General features: G+C 39.1%; 1 protein-coding gene across 1 annotated transcript; it reads right to left on the bottom strand.

The window, feature by feature from the left end:
• Positions 1–364: 364 nt before the first annotated feature.
• Positions 365–17,575, bottom strand: LOC140997562 (uncharacterized). Its single transcript, XM_073467539.1, has 14 exons — positions 17,513–17,575; positions 17,086–17,430; positions 16,712–16,780; positions 16,427–16,548; positions 16,160–16,260; positions 15,895–16,029; positions 11,038–11,270; positions 6,647–6,715; positions 2,696–2,803; positions 2,413–2,526; positions 1,240–1,308; positions 919–1,043; positions 635–735; positions 365–537 (listed from the first exon to the last, which is right to left on the bottom strand). Exons 2-14 carry the CDS (start codon positions 17,396–17,398, stop codon positions 396–398), a joined length of 1,701 nt encoding a protein of 566 aa, XP_073323640.1. The 5' UTR covers positions 17,399–17,430; positions 17,513–17,575; the 3' UTR covers positions 365–395.
• Positions 17,576–23,663: the final 6,088 nt, after the last annotated feature.

The following is a 23,663-nucleotide window of genomic DNA, read 5'->3' as shown; positions in this document are numbered from 1 at the left end:
CAAACAAAAAGCTCCAAATGCAATTGTGGGTTATATATTGTACAGTCATATCATGTATTGTTCACTATGTCATTAAAGCAAAGTTTTAATGTTGCAGAGGTGCCATTTTTCTTATCATTAAAATGATAATTTCACCAAAAATTAGCAGGTAACATAACATACAGATTATGTGCACACTAAAACGGAAATCTGGAAATGCTGTCTACCCTTGAAAATAATAAGCATGTCCACACCATCATAGTCTGACTGCTTTTGTGAAGGTCTGAGTTCACAATGAAATGTCACAACAACAACAACAACAACAAAAACAAACAAACAGATAAATCTTTTGTTCTGTTCAGATGAAACTGAGAGATGCATTTATTTGTTTTCTGTACTGTCTGATGGGTTTTGAGTTATTGTGGGAGTTTCTTTTCACAGACCCAGTAGAGTGAATGGGAACAGTCTTCATCATTCCAACTTTTTTCAGCATCATATTTCTTTATATCCCCGCAGTTTTCTTGTGTTCCACCGTTAGGCTCCTTAGAGGCCCAGTAGCTGTAATCAAACAAATAAACTTTTATCAGAGAATGCAATTCAAGAAGCACAAGGAAGTGATTTAATTTGAAACAAACAAACAAACAAAAGTCTGAACCTTTTGGTCAGTAGAGTCCCATCCACCCATTTCCACGTTGCCTCTGTCTGTGAGTCAGTCAGGCCGATCCACATGTACTTCTTGAACTGGTTTGCAAAATCCTTTTTTAAAAAGAGAGACATAAACTATTAACAACTTAATTGAAATTTATGTAGAATTTTTCCATCAAGCTTATTTCAATGTCCACCTCACTGACTTTTACAGTACTTCAATATCTTAACTCCAAGCTTTGACACACACACACACACACACACACACACACACACACACACACACACACACACCTGTTCTTCTTTGCTGTTGATAATCATCAGGTCTGCACCTTTTTGAAGACAGTCATCTCGACTCTGTTGCCAGGTTTTGTTGGTAGATGACACGTAATAGAAACTACCTCTGAAATATACCCATCCTTGTTGAGCATGGTGAGAAACAGAAAGAACCTTAATATCTTGGTAACAACGAGAATTAAGACATGATTCAGCTACAAAACAAAGAGCCAAGATTTTATCTGTCAGAAATATGTATGTTTGCTGGATCATGGCTCACAGGCTGAGAACTGTGATGAGGGTTCATTTTTTCTTCACTGATTTAATCAGCATTCTTACCAAAGTCTTTCAGAATGCTCTTCAGGACCTCTTTCTCATTAGTCAGATCTTTCAGACTGGCCTCAGTATCTGAAACAGAATGACCATCATCTGTTGCGTTAGTCTATACAGTGTTTGTTTCAACCTAAAACAGAATCATTAGCTTTCTTGTAACGAGAATGAGAAACAGAGACAATGTTAGTATCTCCTTCACAGCAAAAATGATAAAAGAGACAAAATGGTATCTAAGAAATTTACATGTTTGCTGTATCATGACTCAAGAGTTTTATTTCACTTTAAAAATGTATTTGATCATCCTACTTACCAAAGTTTTTCAGAAACCTATAAAGAGGAATCTTTCTATTATCTATTGCACAAATCTATCAATGATGCAGTGTTTGCTTCCTCTATCTTGGCTAATGTCGAAGTCATTCGTGAGCGTCTGTGGCCCTGTTGTTGAAGCGTGTCCCGCACCGTTGGCTTTAGTCGGCCCTTGTCAAAGCTTTTAAGCTAACTGAGCGTGTGAAATTGGTGGTGGAGCCCATCAGCGAGAGAAATCACTGTGCCTGGCTGCCCAGCTAAGTAAATCAGTGCATGAGAAGAGAAATGGAAAAGGAAAGCTGCTTTATAATGTCGCTGTGGTATTATTTTTATCAGACATATTCTTGATTAGAAGTGGTTATGTTAGCAAGTGGTGTAAAAAACATCATCATGCTTTATCATAACAGTTTGATAATCCGCATTCCCATGTCTTCTGTTTTCGCTTTTTTTAATGATAAATACAGACTACTGCCACCTGGTGGTATCGAGCAGTATTTCCTCTCGGCTGTAGTCTTGGCTGTGGTGTGTTCAAGTGCAGCTTTTTGCCTGGGACACAGGTAATGTAAGGTGACTCAACTGTCAACCTTCATCACCACTGCTCTTTGAAGCCGGTTTGGTGTGTCTGGGCCCTTATTCTCCATACACAGAAGCTCATTTAAGTCCTCATACTAAAGTCACATACACTCTCAACACCTTTCACTGCATACACAATATTTTGCACCCTTTATTCCATACCTACTATTCTAAGTCCTCATGAAGTAAAAAAGACAGATGTACTGTTTAGCTCCCAGCTATACTTTAAAGCAATACAGCTCAGCATCAGCTATAGCAGCCAGCAATCACATCACAGTCTCTTTTGCATTCTCTGGTTACCTTCAACCAGTTGGTTGTAACTGGTCTGTAGTTGGTCTCTTTCTTCAGTCAGGTTGTTGTAACTAGCCTGTAACCCGACCATCTTCATTTCATGCATTTCATTGCTCCTGGTTACTGTGTTTGACACAAAAACAGGTTAAAAAAATTAGCTGAGAGAATTTAGTTTTGAGTGAGGAAATCATATATGAACACATATGAACTTAGACCACAATTAATAATAACAAACAAATACTGTTAGCCAGTATCACCTGTTGCTTCATCAGCATGCTAACAAAGTACTCACACATGACAACCAGAGTTATGAGTCCAGTCAGGAGGAGAAGACACAGCAGACCCAGAATCACTGCAGCAGCTCTGAGTGAGCTCTTCTGAACTCGTGTATCTACAGCAGCTGGAATTAGAAGACAATATTTGTAATTTGTTTGTGTTTCAATATCATTTCAAATATAGTAAATAAAGCCTTGTATTGGTGGTTTACACAAATTACAATCATGAAAGCAAGAAATAAAAAGACAAAACAGAGATTAATCCTAACATTTTTCCCTTTATTTCCCTTATTTTTCCCTTTCATTTTTTGCCTTTAGATGGAGTCAAACACCAACCTCACTCTGTGAGAATCTAATGTTCTGAGTCAGTAGAAGTGAGAAAATTCAGCAGGTCTGAACTTCTCTTTCAAACTCTTTATTTATTTATTTATTTATTTATTTATTTATTTTTTGTTGTTGCAGAATTTCTCTCACATTTCTTGCAACACTGTGAAGTCCTTCCAGGAAATCCTCTTTCAAAGTGTGCACTGTTCCCCCCACATTAAAATGATTACTCAGTCTTTGTATGACTTAACGCTTACTTGTATAGATGAGAGAAGAGAGTATAGAGCTGCAGCCCTCAGAGCACACACAGACAAAATTATAAACATTAGCAGCCATCAACTGCAATTTGTCACATTGTAACTCACTCAAACCACTTAAGCTGCTGTCACACCTGGGGGAGCGCTTGCATAAAACACATAAATAACAACGTGTAATCATTAATAGATATACAATGATAAAACATTGTCATTAAAGAAATACTCCAAGCAGCAGCCACAAAGCTCTTGGGAACCCCTGGTCCAGCCATGAAACAACCCGACTAATCATCAAATCCCTGCCACCAGGGATTCGAGGCAGTAGAATGACTCAGGAGTTGAGTTCTGTAACATTTCTCTATTTCATCATCATTGAGAGAGTCGACCAAGTGTAAAGTCAAATATCATCTACAGCTGACAGGACAAAAAGCAATTAATGTTTTATTCAGAAGTTTTTGGTGTCAGTGGCCAAGGGTCCAGTTTGTTCTCTTTTCACACATTGCACCTCACAACAACAGCAAATTTAAGTGTAAATGTAAAACTATTGTCGAAGTGAAAAACTGTACAAGCAAAAACCTGAAGAGTCCCACCAAGAAAATAAAGTAATTCTGTGTGTCATCAGCACAATAATGAACAATCTAAAGATTGAGTGGCTCTATTTTCAGATTCAGTACAATTAGGTCTGATCTGCAGCATGTTGAAGCCAAATAAAAGTTTCCTCCAGAGGGATCAATAAAGTATATCAGAGAGTTGGTAGACTCAGTGCTGTGGTTAAATTCTTTCCTCTCTGCCTCCTTCACATTATGGTTTCTCAAACACGTCATGTAAGTCTTTGTTTTACTTCACACGAGTTCTTTGAGAATATGTAATATAATGTTTGTGTGTGGTGTTATGTAAGAAATGCAGTCAACATCCTTTTAGAGTGTTTACATGTTTGTGTTCATTACCTGAGAGTGCAGGTTCAGGTCTCTCTGGCTCCAGAGTGTGGATCTTGTTTTCATTTGCATAAATATTTTCTGAACATTTTCCCAAAGTCCTCCTCTTACCAGGATTACCTGAAGGTCTCTCTACATTAACATAGATATCGAATTGATCCATGACACTCAGCTGTATTGACGGTTCAGTTTGGTCCTGAGGGGCCTGAGGGCATCAAAGTCTGGAGAGTGAGCTCCTTTAATGATAAATGATAAACTATTGTGCTGACCTCTCTGAAATAGAAGGCGTTCCGACCCCAATGAACAGGAACCTGAATCTTTTGGGTAGGTTACTTCTGCAAAATATATTTAGAATATCATACTGCAGCCTCCAAAAAGGCTGTTTACTACCATAAAATGTCTGCCATTCACACAACTTAAACCTTTGTTTAATACAATTGACAATTCTCTGACAGCAGCACACTATTTTTAACACACACACACACACACACACACACACACACACACACACACACACACACACACACACACACCTTTACAAATAAGATAAATAGCAGATGATAACTGTTGAAGTTGAAGTAACACTTCTTCATTTGTACAATCATTTATAAAATAGCAGAGGCCTCAATCACAAAGCAGCTTTTTAGTTAGTAAGGTAACTTCAGGGTAAACTCTAACCTTTCAGTGTTATAATGGTGGTTCACTTCTTATCAGGATATGTTGTTATGCTGCACACATAAAACATAACTGGAGCAGGTTATGTTTCACTAAAAGCACCACCTTCTGACCAATCAATTTTTTGGAAAATGGCATTATTATTGATAGAAGATCATGAGAGGTGTCACCTGTTGCCTGCATGCAATGTCACAGCCATTTCAGTCATTTTATAACAGAGAAACAGATTGAAGCAATAAAGCCTTGTTAGAAGATATGAAAGAACTGCTTTGAATGATGTTTCTATATTTATTTCGCCCAAGTCCGTTTGACACCATGGGGGTTGCAGCTGAAAGAATAAGGCTAAAATTGTCATACACCGTATAAAAATACATCAGAGGAACATATTCATTTAATGCAATGCACAAATGTAATTATAATCAGATTATCTACTCGTGCCCTAATGATGGGGCAGTGACATTACTGTATAAGCCTGTTGATTTACACATTTACACAGTCGGCAGTGTTTGTGTCAGCTGTCTGTCCTGCATTTGTCGGCTGTAACTGTGTTGCTGTCCTTTAAGTCCTTTAAATCATGTCACCCTTGTCTTTGACAAAATCATGTATTAATGTAAAGTCACATTATGTGGAAATTAGCATTTTGTGTGTCTATCTATCTATCTGAATTTGAATTAAAATAAAATAGATAAAAGAGCAGTTGTTGGCTGTATATTGTAAATTAATATAATGCATTATTCACCATGTCATGAAAGCAACGTTTTAATGGTGCAGAGGAACCATTTTCTGGTGTCTAAATGCAATAAAAAAAAACAGGTAACATAACTGAATGGTGATCAAACACACAGTATTGAGGCTGTAATGACTTATTAAAACAACAGCAAGGCCTCCTCAACTGTCACTTTGCTTTGCCTGTGCCAAAGCATTTATAGCAGGAGTTTCTTTTCACAGACCCAGTAGAGTAAATGGGAACAGCTTTCATCATTCCAACTTTTTTCAGCATCATATTTCTTTATATCCCCGCAGTTTTCTTGTGTTCCACCGTTAGGCTCCCCAGAAGCCCAGTAGCTGCAATTAAAAAAAGAAACTTTCATCAGAGAATGCAATCCAAGAAGCACAAGGAAGTGACTTAATTACAAACAAACAAACAAACAAAAGTCTGAACCTTTTGGTCAGCAGTGTCCCATCCACCCATTTCCATGTCCCCTCTCTCTGTGAGTCAGTCAGGCCGATCCACATGTACTTCTGGAACCGGTTTGCAAAATCCTTTTTTAAAAAGAGAGACACAAACTTTAAACAACTTAACTGAAATTTAAGTTCCATTAAACTCATTTCAATGTCCACCTAATGTAGACTAACTCCAAGCTTTAACACACACACACACACACACACACACACACACACACACACACACACACACACACACACACACACACACACACACACACACACACACACACACCTGTTCTTCTTTGCCGTTGATAATCATCAGGTCTGCACCTTTTTGAAGACAGTCATCTCGACTCTGATCCCAGGTTCTCTTGGTAGAAGACACGTAATAGAAACTACCTCTGAAATATACCCATTCTTGTTGAGCATGGTGAGAAACAGAAAGAACCTTAATATCTTGGTAACAATGAGAATTAAGACATGATTCAGCTACAAAACAAAGAGCCAAGATTTTATCTGTCAGAAATATGTATGTTTGCTGGATCATGGCTCACAGGCTGAGAACTGTGATGAGGGTTCATTTTTTCTTCACTGATTTAATCAGCATTCTTACCAAAGTCTTTCAGAATGCTCTTCAGGACCTCTTTCTCATTAGTCAGATCTTTCAGACTGGCCTCAGTATCTGAAACAGAATGACCATCATCTGTTGCGTTAGTCTATACAGTGTTTGTTTCAACCTAAAACAGAATCATTAGCTTTCTTGTAACGAGAATGAGAAACAGAGAGAATGTTAGTATCTCCTTCACAGCAAAAATGATAAAAGAGACAAAATGGTATCTAAGAAATTTACATGTTTGCTGTATCATGACTCAAGAGTTTTATTTCACTTTAAAAATGTATTTGATCATCCTACTTACCAAAGTTTTTCAGAAACCTATAAAGAGGAATCTTTCTATTATCTATTGCACAAATCTATCAATGATGCAGTGTTTGCTTCCTCTATCTTGGCCAGGGGCGGTTTCTCATATGGGCAGTATGAGCAGCCGCCCAGGGCGGCATTTGTGGAGGGGCGGCATGAGCGCCCGCAAAAAAAAAAAAAAAAAATACTGAGCAGGCAGTCGCCCACAGTAACTGGCTCTGTGGCAGCCACCTCTGGGCTTATCTCGGCAGATCGCCCCCGGTGCCGACCCGTACCGGCTGCCTTAAACTTGTTTGCATTCATTTCATCCGTTTTTTGTATTGCTCATTTGCACGTCAAGTCAACTACGTCATGTTGCCGTGTGGGGAGTGGGCGGCTGGGCGCCCTCTGTTTTGTAAAGGTGCGTCTGCTCCTGCTGAGAGAGTCTCATATACAGAGGTTGTGGAAGAAGGGGGAGGGGGGCGGGGGATAGGTTCACCTCTGGACCTCAGCTCTCCCTACTGGTGGTGGAGTGGTGAGGCAGGATTCAGAATCAGAATTCCTTTATTAGTCCCGCAAATGGAGAAATTTGTGCGTCACAGCAGCCAAAGAACAGTTCAATATAACAATAAGCAATAATAATAGTAAAAAGTAAACAATATAATAAAAAGGTAAGAAATAGAAATAGAAGTTAGTTAGTTGCCCAGTTAGTGCAAACCAAAATGACAAATGAGTTATGTATACATTCATATTAGATTCATCTAATAGTGCACAACTAAGGTATTTAGTAGGCTAAAGTCAATCACAGCATGAAGCGCTGAAGGTGAGGTTCGCTGAGGGTCATGCAAGCTAGGACCGCCACTGATCTTGGCCCTGACGCACCAGGCCGATGGTCGGCCGTTGGCTAATGTCGAAGCCATTCGTGAGCGTCTGTGGCCCTGTTGTTGAAGCGTGTCCTGCACTGTTGGCATTAGTTGGCCCTTGTGAAAGCTTTTAAGCAACTGGGCGTGTGAAATTGGTGGTGGAGCCCATCAGCGAGAGAAATCACTGTGCCTGGCTGCCCAGCTAAGTAAATCAGTGCATGAGAAGCGAAATGGAAAAGGAAAGCCGCTTTATAATGTCGCTGTGGTATTATTTTTATCAGACATATTCTTGATTAGAAGTGGTTATGTTAGCAAGTGGTGTGAAAAAAATCATCATGCTTTATCATAACAGTTTGATAATCCGCATTCCCATGTCTTCTGTTTTCGCTTTTTTAATGACAAATAGACTATTGCCACCTGGTGATATCGAACAGTATTTCCTCATGGCTGTAGTCTTGGCTGTGGTGTGTTCATGTGCAGCTTTTTGGCTGGGACACAGGTAATGTGAGGGGACGCAAATGTCAGCCTTCATCGCCACTGCTCTTTGAAGTTGGTTTGGTGTGTCTGGGCCCTTATTCTCCATACACAGAAGCTCATTTAAGTCCTCATACTAAAGTCTCATTTTAACACTTTATGGAGTTATTATAACTAAGGTTCAGGAACTGGACCACGCCACTTCTCCTCGCTGATCTGCCACCCAGGCCCAGCCAATCAAATCACCTGTTCTCATCAACCTAACCACCTGTGACTCATCAACCTAACCACCTGTGCTGCATTAACTCAACCACCTTTGTCGCCCTGATTCAATCACCTGTGAAATCTATATATGCAAGCCTAACCATTTCTCTCCTGTCCGACCGGCTGCCTCCTGGCGCCCAACCCGCAGCCACAGCTTCCAACCCGAGACTCCCGGATCCGTTTTGTCTTCCCTCCGCATCCCATTCCGTCGGACCGACAACAAAGTCCAGCTTTTCCCGCCGCTCACGGCCTCCACCTCCACCTCCACCTCCACCTCCACCTCCACTCACAGTTGCCAACTCCTCAGTAAGGGAAGTTGCTATTGGCTGTCCTAAAAGTCACTAAATGATGTCATCACCTAATTTGCATGACTGGCCATGTGCATTTAATTGTAATGGACGCTGTAGGAGAGAGGAATAGCGTTGTGGGAGCGACAAAAAGTGAGTAAAAAACACCCTTAATATTTTAGAACTACAAATGAACTTATTTTAGTGCATTGATTTATTTTAGACAAAGAAAATTTTACATTTACATCCCGACTGTAAGCCAGGGCGGGATCAGCCAGCGGCAGCTACGCGCATGCGCGATTCACAGTCTGGACGTGGAGGGGTGAACTTCTCCTGCTCTGACTGCAGCTGGGAGGGACTGTTGCGCGAGGACTGGGCCACCTGTGAGTGCTTTGGGATGGGGGAGGGGCCCATGGCAATCTCCAAAAGTCTCCAATAACACCAGAAAAAGTCATTAGATTTGTCATTAGTCGCTAGAGGGGTTTGAAAACTCGCTAAATATAGCGACAAAGTCGTGAAGTTGGCAACACTGCCTTCACTCCGTCCACCACACACTTCGCGGCTCACCGATGACATCTCCGCGCAGCCCCCACAGAGGGCCAGGTCGTATCTCCCCCGTGTGTTCTCCCCACCTGTCTTACCTGTCCCACCCCCTTTTTTCCTAATTCCTCGCTTCCCTGTAACTGCAGGCTGCACGATCAACCCTTGAACACATTCCTCCATCCCAGCACCCTTTCCTCGCCTCTTCAGTCTTCCTTTGCCCCAGGTAACGTAGCACCCGCAGCTACCCCCAGTTACCCATTTCCAGCAACCACTGCCAATCACACCACTGTGCACACAGCCACTGCCACCACAGGCCAGGGCTCATCCACTGCTGGTCTTTCCCGACTTCCTCCTTTTTTATCCCTCTTCCCTTTCTGTTCGCAACACACTCGACCCCTTTCCTTCATCCAACACACTCGACCCCTCTCTCCTACATCCACCTCTTTACCTTTCATCCACCTACCTCGACCCCTTTCCACACGACCCCCCTTTCTGTTTCGTCCAACGCACTTGGCCCCCCATTTCTGTTTCGTCCAACACACTCAACCCCCCTTTCCGTTTCGCGCAACGCACTCGACCCCCCTCTCCTACATCCACCTACCTCGAACCCCCCTCTCCTACATCCACCTACCTCGACCACTCTCTCCTACATCCACCTACCTCGACCCCTCTGTCTTACATCCACCTACCTCGACCCCTCTCTCCTACCCTCATCAAGCCTTCTATCAATTCAAATAAAGTTACCTTTGCGCTAAACCAAAACCCTTTCATCTTACTACACTGTCATTTCATACCCTTCACAACCTCCCTTTCCCCTCCATCTACATCGTAACAATAACCAGCTTCATCATATATGCCCATACGGTTCTCAAAATCAGAACTTCCACCATCAAAGTATATCTCAGCGGCATCAACTTCTTCATCAAACTGCTCTCCGGAGCTCCAGCCCCCTCCGCTTCTCATCCCCACGTCACCATGCTGATCAAAGGCCTACGTAAGGCAGAACCCCAGCTTGCACCGAAACGCTGATTCAATCACCTGTGAAATCTATATATGCAAGCCTAAACATTTCTCTCCTGTTCGTCTCAAGTTCTTATAACCCTCCCCCCCAGACCCTCTCCTTCTCCACTATCCTCTCACACAGCATCACCGGCAGCCCAGCCTTTGACATCGCCATCCCATGGCAAGAAGATCCTCCAGAAGAGGGACCAAGGCCATTCAAGCACAGGAACCACGGGGGGGATGATGAAGCCACGCCGACCAAGACATGCGCCCATCGAGACGTACCCCCACTCTGAGTCTCAACCTCCCTGGTTCCTAGACGGTCCAGCCAATCCGCAACCCTACTCAAACCCCCCTCTTCATCCACCAACCTCGACCCCCCTTTCCTTCATCCAACAACCCAACCCCCCTTTCCTATCCCTTCCAAAATCTTCTACCAATTTAAATAAACTGCCTTAACGTTAAACTGTGGCGTGGTCTTGTTAGTGAAACATTGCGTACACGATATTTTGCACCCTTGATACCTTTTCTACTATTCTAAGTCTTCATAAAGTCAAAAAGACAGATGTACTGTTTAGCTCCCAGCTAAACATTAAAGCAATACAGCTCAGCATCAGCTATAGCAGCCAGCAATTGCATCACAGTCTCTTCAGAAATTGCATTCTCTGGTTACCTTCAACCTTTCTCTGAAGATCATTTCTCTCATTGGTCAGGGCTGTAACCAGTTGGTTGTAATTGTTCTGTAGCTGGTCTCTTTCTTCAGTCAGGTTGTTGAAACTGGTCTGTAGCTGGTCTCTTTCTTCAGTCAGGTTGTTGTAACTGGTCTGTAGTTGGTCTCTTTCTTCAGTCAGGTTGTTGTAACTAGCCTGTAACCCGACCATCTTCATTTTATGCATTTCATTGCTCCTGGTTACTGTGTTTGAAACAAAAACAGGTTTAAAACAATTTGCTGAGAGAATTTAGTTTTGAGTGAGGAAATCATATATGAACACATATGAACTTAGACCACAATTAATAATAACAAACAAATACTGTTAGCCAGTATCACCTGTTGCTTCATCAGCATGCTAACAAAGTACTCACACATGACAACCAGAGTTATGAGTCCAGTCAGGAGGAGAAGACACAGCAGACCCAGAATCACTGCAGCAGCTCTGAGTGAGCTCTTCTGAACTCGTGTATCTACAGCAGCTGGAATTAGAAGACAATATTTGTAATTTGTTTGTGTTTCAATATCATTACAAATATAGTAAATAAAGCCTTGTATTGGTGGTTTACACAAATTACAATCATGAAAGCAAGAAATAAAAAGACAAAACAGAGATTAATCCTAACATTTTTCCCTTTATTTCCCTTATTTTTCCCTTTCATTTTTTGCCTTTAGATGGAGTCAAGCGCTTGAATAAAACACATAAATAACAACGTGTAATCATTAATAGATATACAATGATAAAACATTGTCATTAAAGAAATACTCCAAGCAGCAGCCACAAAGCTCTTGGGAACCCCTGGTCCAGCCATGAAACAACCCGACTAATCATCAAATCCCTGCCACCAGGGATTCGAGGCAGTAGAATGACTCAGGAGTTGAGATCTGTAACATTTCTCTATTTCATCTCTCATTGAGAGAGTCGACTAAGTGTAAAGTCAAATATCATCTACAGCTGACAGAACAAAAAGCAATAAACATTTTATTCATAATTGTTTAGTGTCAGTGGCCAAGGGTCCAGTTTGTTCTCTTTTCACACATTGCACCTCACAACAACAGCAAATTAAAAGGGGAAATGTAAAACTTTTGTTGAAGTGAAAAACTGTAGAAGCAAAAACCTGAAGAGTCCCACCAAGAAAATTAAATTGAAATCCTCTCATCAGATGATATGGAAAAGTATTTCTGTGTGTCATCAGCACAATAATGAACAATCTAAAGATTGAGTGGCACTATTTTCAGAATTAGTACAATTAGGTCTGATCTGCAGCATGTTGAAGCCAAATAAAAGTTTCCTCCAGAAGGATCAATAAAGTATATCAGAGAGTTGGTAGACTCAGTGCTGTGGTTAACTTCTTTCCTCTCTGCCTCCTTCACATTATGGTTTCTCAAACACGTCATGTAAGTCTTTGTTTTACTTCACACGAGTTCTTTGAGAATATGTAATATAATGTTTGTGTGTGGTGTTATGTAAGAAATGCAGTCAGCATCCTTTTAGAGTGTTTACATGTTTGTGTTCATTACCTGAGAGTGCAGGTTCAGGTCTCTTTGGCTCCAGGGTGTGGATCTTGTTTTCATTTGCATAAATATTTTCTGAACATTTTCCCAAAGTCCTCCTCTTACCAGGATTACCTGAAGGTCTCTCTACATTAACATAGATATCGAATTGATCCATGACACTCAGCTGTATTGACAGTTCAGTTTGGTCCTGAGGGGCCTGAGGGCATCAAAGTCTGGAGAGTGAGCTTCTGAAATGATAAATGATAAACTATTGTGCTGACCTCTCTGAAATAGAAGGCGTTCCTAACACCTGTGAAATAGTCTGCAACACATTCACACACAAGACTGCATTTAACAGGAAACTGAATTATTTTAGAATCTCACACTGTTTAAAATCATTTGACATACTGTATATGCACAGCAGCCTCCAAAAGACTGTGTTAACTACCATAAAATGTCTGCCATTCACACAACTTATACCTTTGTTTAATACAATAACAATTCTCTGACAGCAGCACACTATTTTTAACACACACACACACACACACACACACACACACACACACACACACACACACCTTTTTTCACTTCTGTAAACTCTGGCACTCTGTGATGTACAAATAAGATAAACAGCAGATGATAACTGTTGAAGTGAAACACTTCTTCATTTGTACGACCATTTATAAAATATCAGAGGCCTCAATCACAAAGCAGCTTTTTAGTTAGTAAGGTAACTTCAGGGTAAACTCTAACCTTTCAGTGTTATAATGGTGGTTCACTTCTTACCAGGATATATTGTTATGCTGCACACATAAAACATAACTGGAGCGGGTTATGTTTCACTAAAAGCACCACCTTCTGACCAATCAATTTTTTTGGAAAATGGCATTATTATTGATAGAAGATCATGAGAGGTGTCACCTGTTGCCTGCATGCAATGTCACAGCCATTTCATTGTGCTTTTTATACAACAGAGAAACAGATTAAAGCAATAAAGCCTTGTTAGAAGATATGAAAGAACTGCTTTGAATTATGTTTCTATATTTTTTTCGTAATTTGCTCCCAAGTCCGTTTGACACCATGGGGGTTGCAGCTGAAAGAATAAGGCTTAAATTTTCATACACTGCATAAAAATACATTAGAGGAACATATTCATTTAATGCAATGCACAAATGTAATTATAATCAGATTATCTACTCGTGCCCTAATGATGGGGCAGTGACATTACTGTATAAGCCTGTTGATTTACACATTTACACAGTCGGCAGTGTTTGTGTCAGCTGTCCGTCCTGCATTTGTTGGCTGTAACTGTGTTGCTTTAAGCCTGGATTATGTGTGTAACATTGTGTATTTGTCTAAAGGTTTGCTCTTCTTTAATAACATATTCCTTCTCTCCTGCCAGAAGACTTTTCCATGTTTGTGGAAAACCTGGGCTGACTTATAGACATGATCACCTTCATGTGACCACTTAGCATGATTGTGATTGTGAAGCTTAGTGAAGCCAGATCACAGAAACATATCTGGGGTATGTTGAACTTTCTTCATAGTACAGGCCTCTAGTGTTTTGACCATCTCACTATTCTCTATATTGTGTTACAACTCCCCAAGTCCTTTAACTCATGTCACCCTTGCTTTTGACAAAATCATGTATTACCGTAAAGTCACATTATGTGGAAATTAACATTTTGTGTGATTTGGTGCCCCCCACAGTTTCTGAGTGCAACACCACTGTTGTAAATACAAATCCCAGGTCTGTAACAATTTGTCAGACGTAACATATAGGTGCTAACTACAAACAAAACTCATTATGCCATAACAGTGTTATTTGTTGAACACTTGATCCTACCCTCTCATTGAAGTCACATAGTGCAGAAACAAGTGATAGGTGGGCGGAGTGGCAGAGACAGAGACACCATTGACCCTATTACAAGACACTGTACCATCAACATGATATGTATATATCTATATCTATATCTATATCTATCTATATATATCTATATATATATATATATATATATATATATATATATATATATATATATATATATATATTTATATATATATATATATATTTATATATATATATATATATGTATATATATATATATATATATATTTATATATATATATATATATGTATATATATATATATATCTATATATATGTATATATATATATATCTATATATATATAGATATATATATATCTATATATATATATCTATATATATATATATACATATATATATATCTATATATATATATATACATATATATACATCTATATATATATACATATATATATATATAGGGCTATTCAATTGTTACAATGATTGTTGGTTGAAATGATAGATATCAGATATGCAGGTATGATATCAGTGATAGATAGTTACAGGGTTTGCCAGTAATTTAAGTACATTAAGTACATTTCCTCAAGTACTTAAGTCCAAATTCAGGGAACTTGAGCTTTAGTTTATTATTTACATTTTAAACGTTATACTTCTACTCCACTACATATCAGAGGCAAATATTATTTTTTATTTTGTTAATTTAATTTAATTTGTCTAACAGCTTTAGTTACTATTTAGATTAGTTGTTCACATCCCTCCTATCCAGTGAGAACAATGTATCTCCAAATGTAGTAATTTTCGGTGTTTATGATAAATTGCAGGATGAAGGGTTCCTCTATGGGTTTTGAAAATGTTCCTTCTTCTCAAGAAAACAAGCTGTTTTTTCTGAGCTCATGAAAAGTTGACATTTGTGTGTCTCACAGGTCAGTGATGCCTCAAATATGATCTTCTAGATTATGATGCATTTCTATAGATTAAACTATCCAACAGTACATAAAGAGGTTAAAATGAGCTTAACCTTAAACATCTACAGCAGTAAAATGCAACATATATGCAGAAGTAATATTAATCCTAAAACAACAAAATATATAAATCATTTACAGGGACAATTCTACTGCAGAATATGTATTTTTGCTTTTTAACTTTAATTCAAGTTGGTGATGATGATTTTGAATACACATTTTGCATACAAAGTGATTTAAATGAGTGCTTTGAAATAAAATAAAATAGATAAAAGAGCAGTTGTTGACTACATATTCTAAATTAATATAATGCATTATTCACCATGTCATGAAAGCAATGTTTTAATGTTGCAGAGGAACCATTTTGTGGTGTCTAAATGCAATAAAAAATAACAGGTAACATAACTGAATGGTGATCAAACACACAGTATTGAGGCTGTAATGACTTATTAAAACAACAACAAGGCCTCCTCAACTGTCACTTTGCTTTGCCTGTGCCAAAGCATTTATAGCAGGAGTTTCTTTTCACAGACCCAGTAGAGTGAATGGGAACAGCTTTCATCATTCCAACTTTTTTCAGCATCATAATTCTTTATATCCCCGCAGTTTTCTTGTGTTCTACCGTTAGGCTCCCCAGAAGCCCAGTAGCTGCAATATGAAAAAATAAACTTCTATCAGAGAATGCAATCCAAGACGCACAAGGAGATTATTTAATTTGAAACAAACAAACAAACAAACAAGCAAGCAAACGAACAAACAAACAAACAAAAGCCTGAACCTTTTGGTCAGCAGAGTCCCATCCACCCATTTCCACGTCCCCTCTCTCTGTGAGTCAGTCAGGCCGATCCACATGTACTTCTTGAACCGGTTTGCAAAATCCTTTTTTAAAAAGAGAGACACAAACTTTAAACAACTTAACTGAAATTGAAGTTCCATTAAACTCATTTCAATGTCCACCTAATGTAGACTAACTCCAAGCTTTAACACACACACACACACACACACACACACACACACACACACACACACACACACACACACACACCTGTTCTTCTTTGCTGTTGATAATCATCAGGTCTGCACCTTTTCGAAGACAGTCATCTCGACTCTGTTGCCAGGTTTTCTTGGTGGTAGAAATGTAATAGAAACTACCTTGGAAATATACCCCTTGTTGTTGACCATGGTGAGAAACAGAAAAAAAAAGTTAGTGTCTCATTTACAACAACAAATAGCAAATGGTTCACACAAAGAGAGGAGACAAGACGGTATGTTGAGAATTTTGAGGAGGGTTTAATTTCATTTTAACAATTTATTGTATCATCTTGCTTACCAAAGATATTCAGAGTCCTCTTCAGGTTAGCTCTCTCATCAGTCAAGTTTTTCAGACTGGCCTCAGTATCTGCAAAGAGTGGTCACCATTATTTAAGCAATCAACACACTAATAAGAATAGATTTTGACAGACACATATTTAGAGAGCAGTCAGAGCAAATATTTAAGTTGAGTGAGTGCACATTTGCAACAAATCCAAAATCCAAAGTGGATAATCATATCTTCCAAGTGGTCCCTAAATAGATATGATAATGCGGTACCATATGTGCAAAAACACATATGGTCACTTCACCACATGTGTTTTGCACATGTGAAATTCATGTGGTTTTTCTGTAAGGGCGGCACACTCTCTTCAGAAATTGTATTTTACTTACCTTGAAGCTTTCCCTGAAGATTATTTCTGTCTTCGGTCAGGACTTCAGATCTTTCTTGCAGCTGGTCCTTCTCTGTAGTTAGGTTGTTGTAACTGGTCAGTAGCTGGTCTCTCTCTTTAGTCAGGTTGTTGTAACTGGTCAGTAGCTGGTCTCTCTCTTTAGTCAGGTTGTTGTAACTGGTCTGTGACTGGTCTTTCTGTCTTGTCAGCTTGTCCGCTAACTGGTGTCTCTCACTGATGAGGTTGTCGTAACTGGTCTGTAACTGGTCTCTTTCTTTAGTCAGGTTGTTATATCTGGTCTGAAACAGGAACATATCCCTTTCCTGCTCAGATTTGCTTTTGTTATCTGTTTAAAACATAAACAAATAAACACTGTCAACCAGTATTATCTTCCTGGAGCTTTATCAACATGCTAATAAAGTACTCACATTGGGAAACCAGAGTTTTGAACCCAATCAGAAGGAGAAGACACAGCGCACCCAGGCACAATGCAGCCACACCGCAAGAACTGTTCTTTCCATCACCAGCACCTGAAGCTAAAATGCAGGAGTCCATAGCCAACAAAAAACAGTAATGCAATATCAAAACCTACCTATTCACTACCTGTAAAGGGACATGCATAGATATTTTGAGCAGTTGTTGCTGTAGTCTGAAAAAAGTAAACCTAACCCTGCTGCCTATACTGTATGTAAGCCAGCAGCACTCAGCTTGCTAAGATGGTTCATAGGGTAGCATAATATCAAAAAATATTGAAACTATTATACGAAAAAACATTTGGTTCCATTCCTATGCTGATGACACACAACTCTATCCACCCATCAAACCTAGTAATAAAACCTCCCTTCATCACCTCTGCAGACATTAAAAACTAGATGGCTGAAGACTGTCTCAAGCACAATGACACCAAAGCTGAAGTCGTCCTACCCCTCACCACCAACCATATCAGGACTCATTTTGATAGTCACCTCCTCCACTGTCCACTGGCCTCTAACTTATAGCACTCAGCCATAGATTTTAGAGTTTTATTTAACTGAGTTTTTAAATTAGACTTACACATGAAAATGAAAATGGTTGTCCAACCTTGAAAGGTCATCCACACACCTCGATCACTGATCCCTTTATACATGTCTCTCTCAAAAGTCCCTCCATTAGAATCTCTCCCTCCAACTTATACAATTGTGACCACATCACACCATCGCGTTTTGACCTTTTTACATTGGTAACTAGAGTATTTTTGAATTGATTTAAAAATACTTTTAAGGCCCTCTCTGGTTTGGCACCTCCTTACATCTCAGAGCTCTTCTCCTATGGCTAAGCGCGCTGACTGAGATCATCAGAAAAAACTCTGCTCTTGCATCTTAAAACCAAAGGTAATTACGCATTTGCTGTCAGAGCCCTCAATCTCAAGCTTGCTGAATCAGTGCCCCATTTTAAGTCACTTCTTAAAACACACTTGTATAAAGCTGAGTACACTTGTACTAAACTGAGGATATCTTTCTCACCAGGCACTGCAGCAGTCTTTTCATTTATTTCTTCATCAGAGTGGCTCTGTAATGAAACATCCTTCACTGAAGCATCATTTACTATGGCGATGTCATCTTCCTCTTCAAAGAATACCATCTCCATATTTTATCCACTGAGAGTGATGATCGTGCTGGTCAAAGTGTTTTCTTTAAATGGTGCTGGTCTGTGATGTGATTCTTCTTTTATATCTCTCTCTGCTTATACAGCAACTTTCTCTGTTTCTTCTTCCTCATTTTTCACTAAGTTGTGTTTCTTTGTAAACTTACACTGCAATAATCTTCATCCTCCAGGTCAGAGCCGGTTCAGACCTCCATGGGGCCCTAGGCAAAATTCTGCAAAGGGGCCCTCCTAACTGAACTCCAAAAATTTTCAACAGTCGCACCTGACACCCAGTGCTTCCACTCATCCCCCCTTTAAACATATTGCACTGTCGCCACCTGTTGGTCTAACTAAGAATAAATTCAGACCAAATCAGAACAAATCAAATCAAACTAAATGTGTAAACAAACAATCATACAGTCTTAAATGTTGGGCATGTAAACATGTTAATGTTTGAAATAACTCACCATTAAAAGTGTCCCTTTCTGCACTTTCTGGATGCAAAATCATCAATAATGTCATCATATGATATTTGCTTCCCCACATCATGGTTGATGCTCATGATGGCGAAACCACTACTATTAATTCAGCTCCATCAAATTGGCTGCGCTTGTTTTACTTTCATATACTTCAAATGTAGGTAATTATTTATATTATTATTTATTATATAATTATTATTTATTTAGCACCATTGTCATAATATTTCATGAGTTTTATTTATTCACTAAGATATCTGCATCTATATTTGCCTGTGGGCTATCCAAGCAAACAAAATTAAATCTTAGTCAATATTTATCCATTACTTTCCATTTTGTATAAGTGCAGTTGTAACTACACTACAACTAAAATTATAGTAGCCAGCAAGACACACATGGAGACCGGGGTTAATGTAGGTCAAACACGGACTAGTCCCTCCCACTCTCCCACATGGAGAGGAGAGTTACCTGACTGCTGTTCCCGCAGTTCATTGTCATGCTGTTTCTTCCTCCATTCCCCGAGGGATAACTCCACTTCATCGTGGCGTGCTAAACGCTGTCTTGCTAGGCTGATGCGCTGGGAATCTGGGACACGTGTGCGACGGACGGTCACGTCTTTTTTTTTTTTGTTTGTTTGTTTTTTTCACGGGGCCTCTATTAGTTTGCGGGGCCCTACGCAACGTGCGTAGTGTGCGTATTGGGTGAACCGGTACTGCTCCAGGTTTATCATTCCTTAAGCTTTTTATTGACATATACTGCATGATCATATGAGTTTGTCTACTTTGATCACAATAAACAATCTTGCAATACATTACAAGAGAATTCAACACCATAAACAAGAGTATCTTAAGTTGATGTAATGTTTAATCTGCATAGTGTGAACAATTTAATTTAAATATCTTCTTTAGTAAGTCAGCATTCTTATATCTTATACTAACTTTTTCTACAAATGCCATACCAGTAGGAAGCCAGGAGTCAGGATGCAGGTCTCAGGATATTCCCATTGGTGCATCAGCGCTGTCTTTGTTATGTGTTGGTGAAGTGAGTTGAGGTCCTTAAATGTTGAACTCAAACATTATGACATTTAAATTGACTATGTGGAGAATAAAAAAGCTGCAAAGACTTTCAGTATTTTTAAGGGAATCAATTTTATTTGAACTCTTAAAAGGCTCATAATTTAGGTCTCCCTTGGCTCGTACAAAATGTATCAGTAATTTTCTGTATTTTGGGACTTTTTACAATGGCAATTGTTCTATGTCTTTGTTGTAAATAAAGTATTTTTTTTTTAAAAAAAGTCAAGGTCAGGTCCTCACTAATTTGAACCCCAGAGGATGTATCGTGAACTCATACTGGCCAAAAAATTTGATCTGAAATGTTCCCAGGGATCTGAAACTGACTGAATTGACTGAATCAAATTGGAAATTGCTGACTAAAATAACAATAAAGCAAAGTCGAGTATTTCAAATGAGGAACTGAAACGGGCCAGCTTAAACTTGCAATAGACAAGTTTTCTGATTCAACGTTTAATTATTAAGTAAATGTTGATTGCGCAATGCAATGGAAACAGAAAAATGTAACCATCGGTTAACATTGGTTCCCTATAAACCTTGTTTTTACACTGGCACACGGTCACCCAGCGAAAGGAAGAATTACTGTGGATCCATTTCTATTATAGACTAGCGAACACAGTTTTATTTGTTTGACATTATAAACAAGTCTGTTGTCTTGAACTGGACAGGAAAGCTATGTATTATAAGGTCATTACAGTTTGCTGCAACTGCGTTAACCTGTTTGTTTAGCTAACTGTTTAATATCACCATATGGATGTTTCGGGCAAGACTCTCTTATTTAGCCTGTAGCCATATTGTGTCAATTTCACAATTAACAGGTGGGATTAATTATACAGGTGTTTGTGGTCACTTGTAATTAACCCCACCTGTGTATACTGACAGTGAATTGCCAGGATATACGCTGAAGAGTGCATTTTTACAAGATGTCCTTGTGCCAAGTATTAAAAAGTTAAATTTGACTATTGTCCTCGTCTTTGTTTAAGGTCTAATTCACTAAGAAAACCACGCCAAATTTTAATGTTACGGTAGTTTACTTAAATTGGTAGAAGATTTTGGGAGGATAGGAAAGGAGGGGTTGAGGTTGGTGGATGAAGGAAAGGGGGTTCGAGGTAGGGTTGCAGATAGGCTGGACCGTCTAGGAACTAGGGAAGTTGAGACTCGGAATGGGGGTACGTCTCGATGGGCACAGTCTTGGTCAGTGTGGCTTCATCGTCCCCCCCGTGGTTCCTGTTCTGGAGGATATTCCTGCCATGGGATGCCGATGGCGAAGGCTGGGCTGCCGGTGATCCTATGAGAGAGGATGGTGGAGAAGGAGAGGGTCTGGGGGGGAAGGTTGTAAGAGCGGGAGAGAAATGGTTAGGCTTGCATATATAGATTTTGCAGGTGATTGAATCAAGGCAACGTAGGTGGTTGAGTTAATGCGGCACAGGTGGTTAGGTTGACGAGGCGCAGGTGGTTTGATTGGCTGGGCCTGGGTGGCAGATCAGCGAGGAGGAGTGGCGTGGTCCAGTTCCTGAACCTTAGTTATACTAACTCCATTTATGATTTTAACGCAATAATTTGTTTAACATTTGTGTTTTGAAACCATAGCGTGATTTGGCGAGCCTAACTGTGTCTTATTTTAATTGTTGACTTAATGACTACTATAATGAATTCTAGCCTACTCCAAAGAATGATAAAAGCATGTCGATATGATCTGTGTCAGTCAACTATGTTTAATCAGAGGTAGCCTATTGTTGTCAGTGTTTTACCATTTTTATATATTATGAATAATCTGGTTTTCTCTTTCTCGCTCTCCCGCTCGCTCATTGAGGCCTGATGGACTGGAAAATATAGGGTTGGAGTCACCAGACTTACAACTTCTGTTCATATTGTTTTCTCTTATCTGTTTGTTCCTAAGCATTGTTAATTGTTTCTATCATTGTTTATTTTTGCTTATTGTTTTTTGGATGTGCATATACATCTTTAATCTGCCCCCCCACACAAAGCCCTATACTTGCTAATTGGAGGAGGTCACTATCAAGAGGACTGTAAGCCATTTAAAGTTTTTGAAGAAATTACCAATACTGCTGTTTTGCTGTTGTGAACAGTCTCATATTTTGACTTGATGGTGTTGACATCACCAGGGAGCACCAACATTAAAATTCATCTTCTGGGGACCTCATTACATTAAGAGATGGAGATGACTTTTGATGATGGAGAACTTTTTATTCAAGCAAATTTGACACAATGTTCAAAAGGACAAATTAATATATGCTCATGATTTATGCGAGATAAACATTACACTGCAAATAACATGATTGGTTGTTAACAACAGCCATTCTCTTCTTTATTGCAAAGCCAGAACAGTCTCTTAGTCTCGAGACTTGAATTGCAATCTCCAGTCATGGAATGCACCTTAGTAAATTTACCAAACTACTGTTGGCCTACTTAAGTATTATTTTGAGGTATTTTTACCTTACTTGAATATTTCCATTTTCTGCTACTTTATACTTCCACTCCACTACAATTTGGAGGCGAGTAGTGTACCTTTAAGTCCCTACATTTATTTGATAACTTTAGTTAGTTAGTTGCTTTTCAGATTACATGCTGCATTTAATATGATAGCTTTTTTTCTTTATTGGCAATCAGATTTGAAAGAACAAACAAAAAAAACACATTCTGATAATCAGAAAAATGCTGAATATATGATTCAGTGACCGTCCAGGCAGGAAATCAGTTGACCCAAAGTGTATCGTATCTCCAGTAAATATTGTAAATATTAATTACTTTTACTTGTACTCTTGTTATTTAATTACATCTGATATCAGATACTTATACTCAAGTACTTTCATATCGGTGACTTTTACTAAAGTAATATTTTATCACAATATCTTTACCTCTACTCAAGTATGACTATGGAGTACTTTTAACAACACTGTCACATGCATTCATAGCTATGATATCATCAACCTATAATAAACAATATCAAATTATAAAAGCCTTGGTGTCATAACTCAATGAATTTGCCATTATCTGCAAACAAACAAGCATCTTTTGCCTAAAGCAGAGCAGTATATGTGTAGGCTGTTGGGTGTCTCCTGCAGAAACACTTCAGCACAACAACTCCTCACTGGTCCACAGCTCCAGTTCTACACTGTTATTGTAATTTAACAAAGAAAATATATTTATACTGAAACCATGCCGAAAAAATAAGGTTTTGCATAATTTTAGCAGTATTTCGGTTACTATTTATCCATGTTCATGTATACTGTATTTAAAACAAGTATTCTTATGATGAAACCTCACAGGAACTGAATTTGAGAAGAATTTGTGTTCATGTCAATGAGTCACTTAATCTGCAGCTAGGGCATAATCAATGTTTCAGTTATGAGAGTTTGGTTGCAGAGTTGCAGAGTTACAGAGCCACC

The sequence above is a fragment of the Pagrus major genome, chromosome 1 (assembly GCF_040436345.1).
Source record: "Pagrus major chromosome 1, Pma_NU_1.0".
Classification (NCBI taxonomy): Eukaryota; Metazoa; Chordata; class Actinopteri; order Spariformes; family Sparidae; genus Pagrus; species Pagrus major.
Note: the sequence above shows the minus strand (reverse complement) of the source record. Positions and strands in the feature narration are given on the sequence as shown.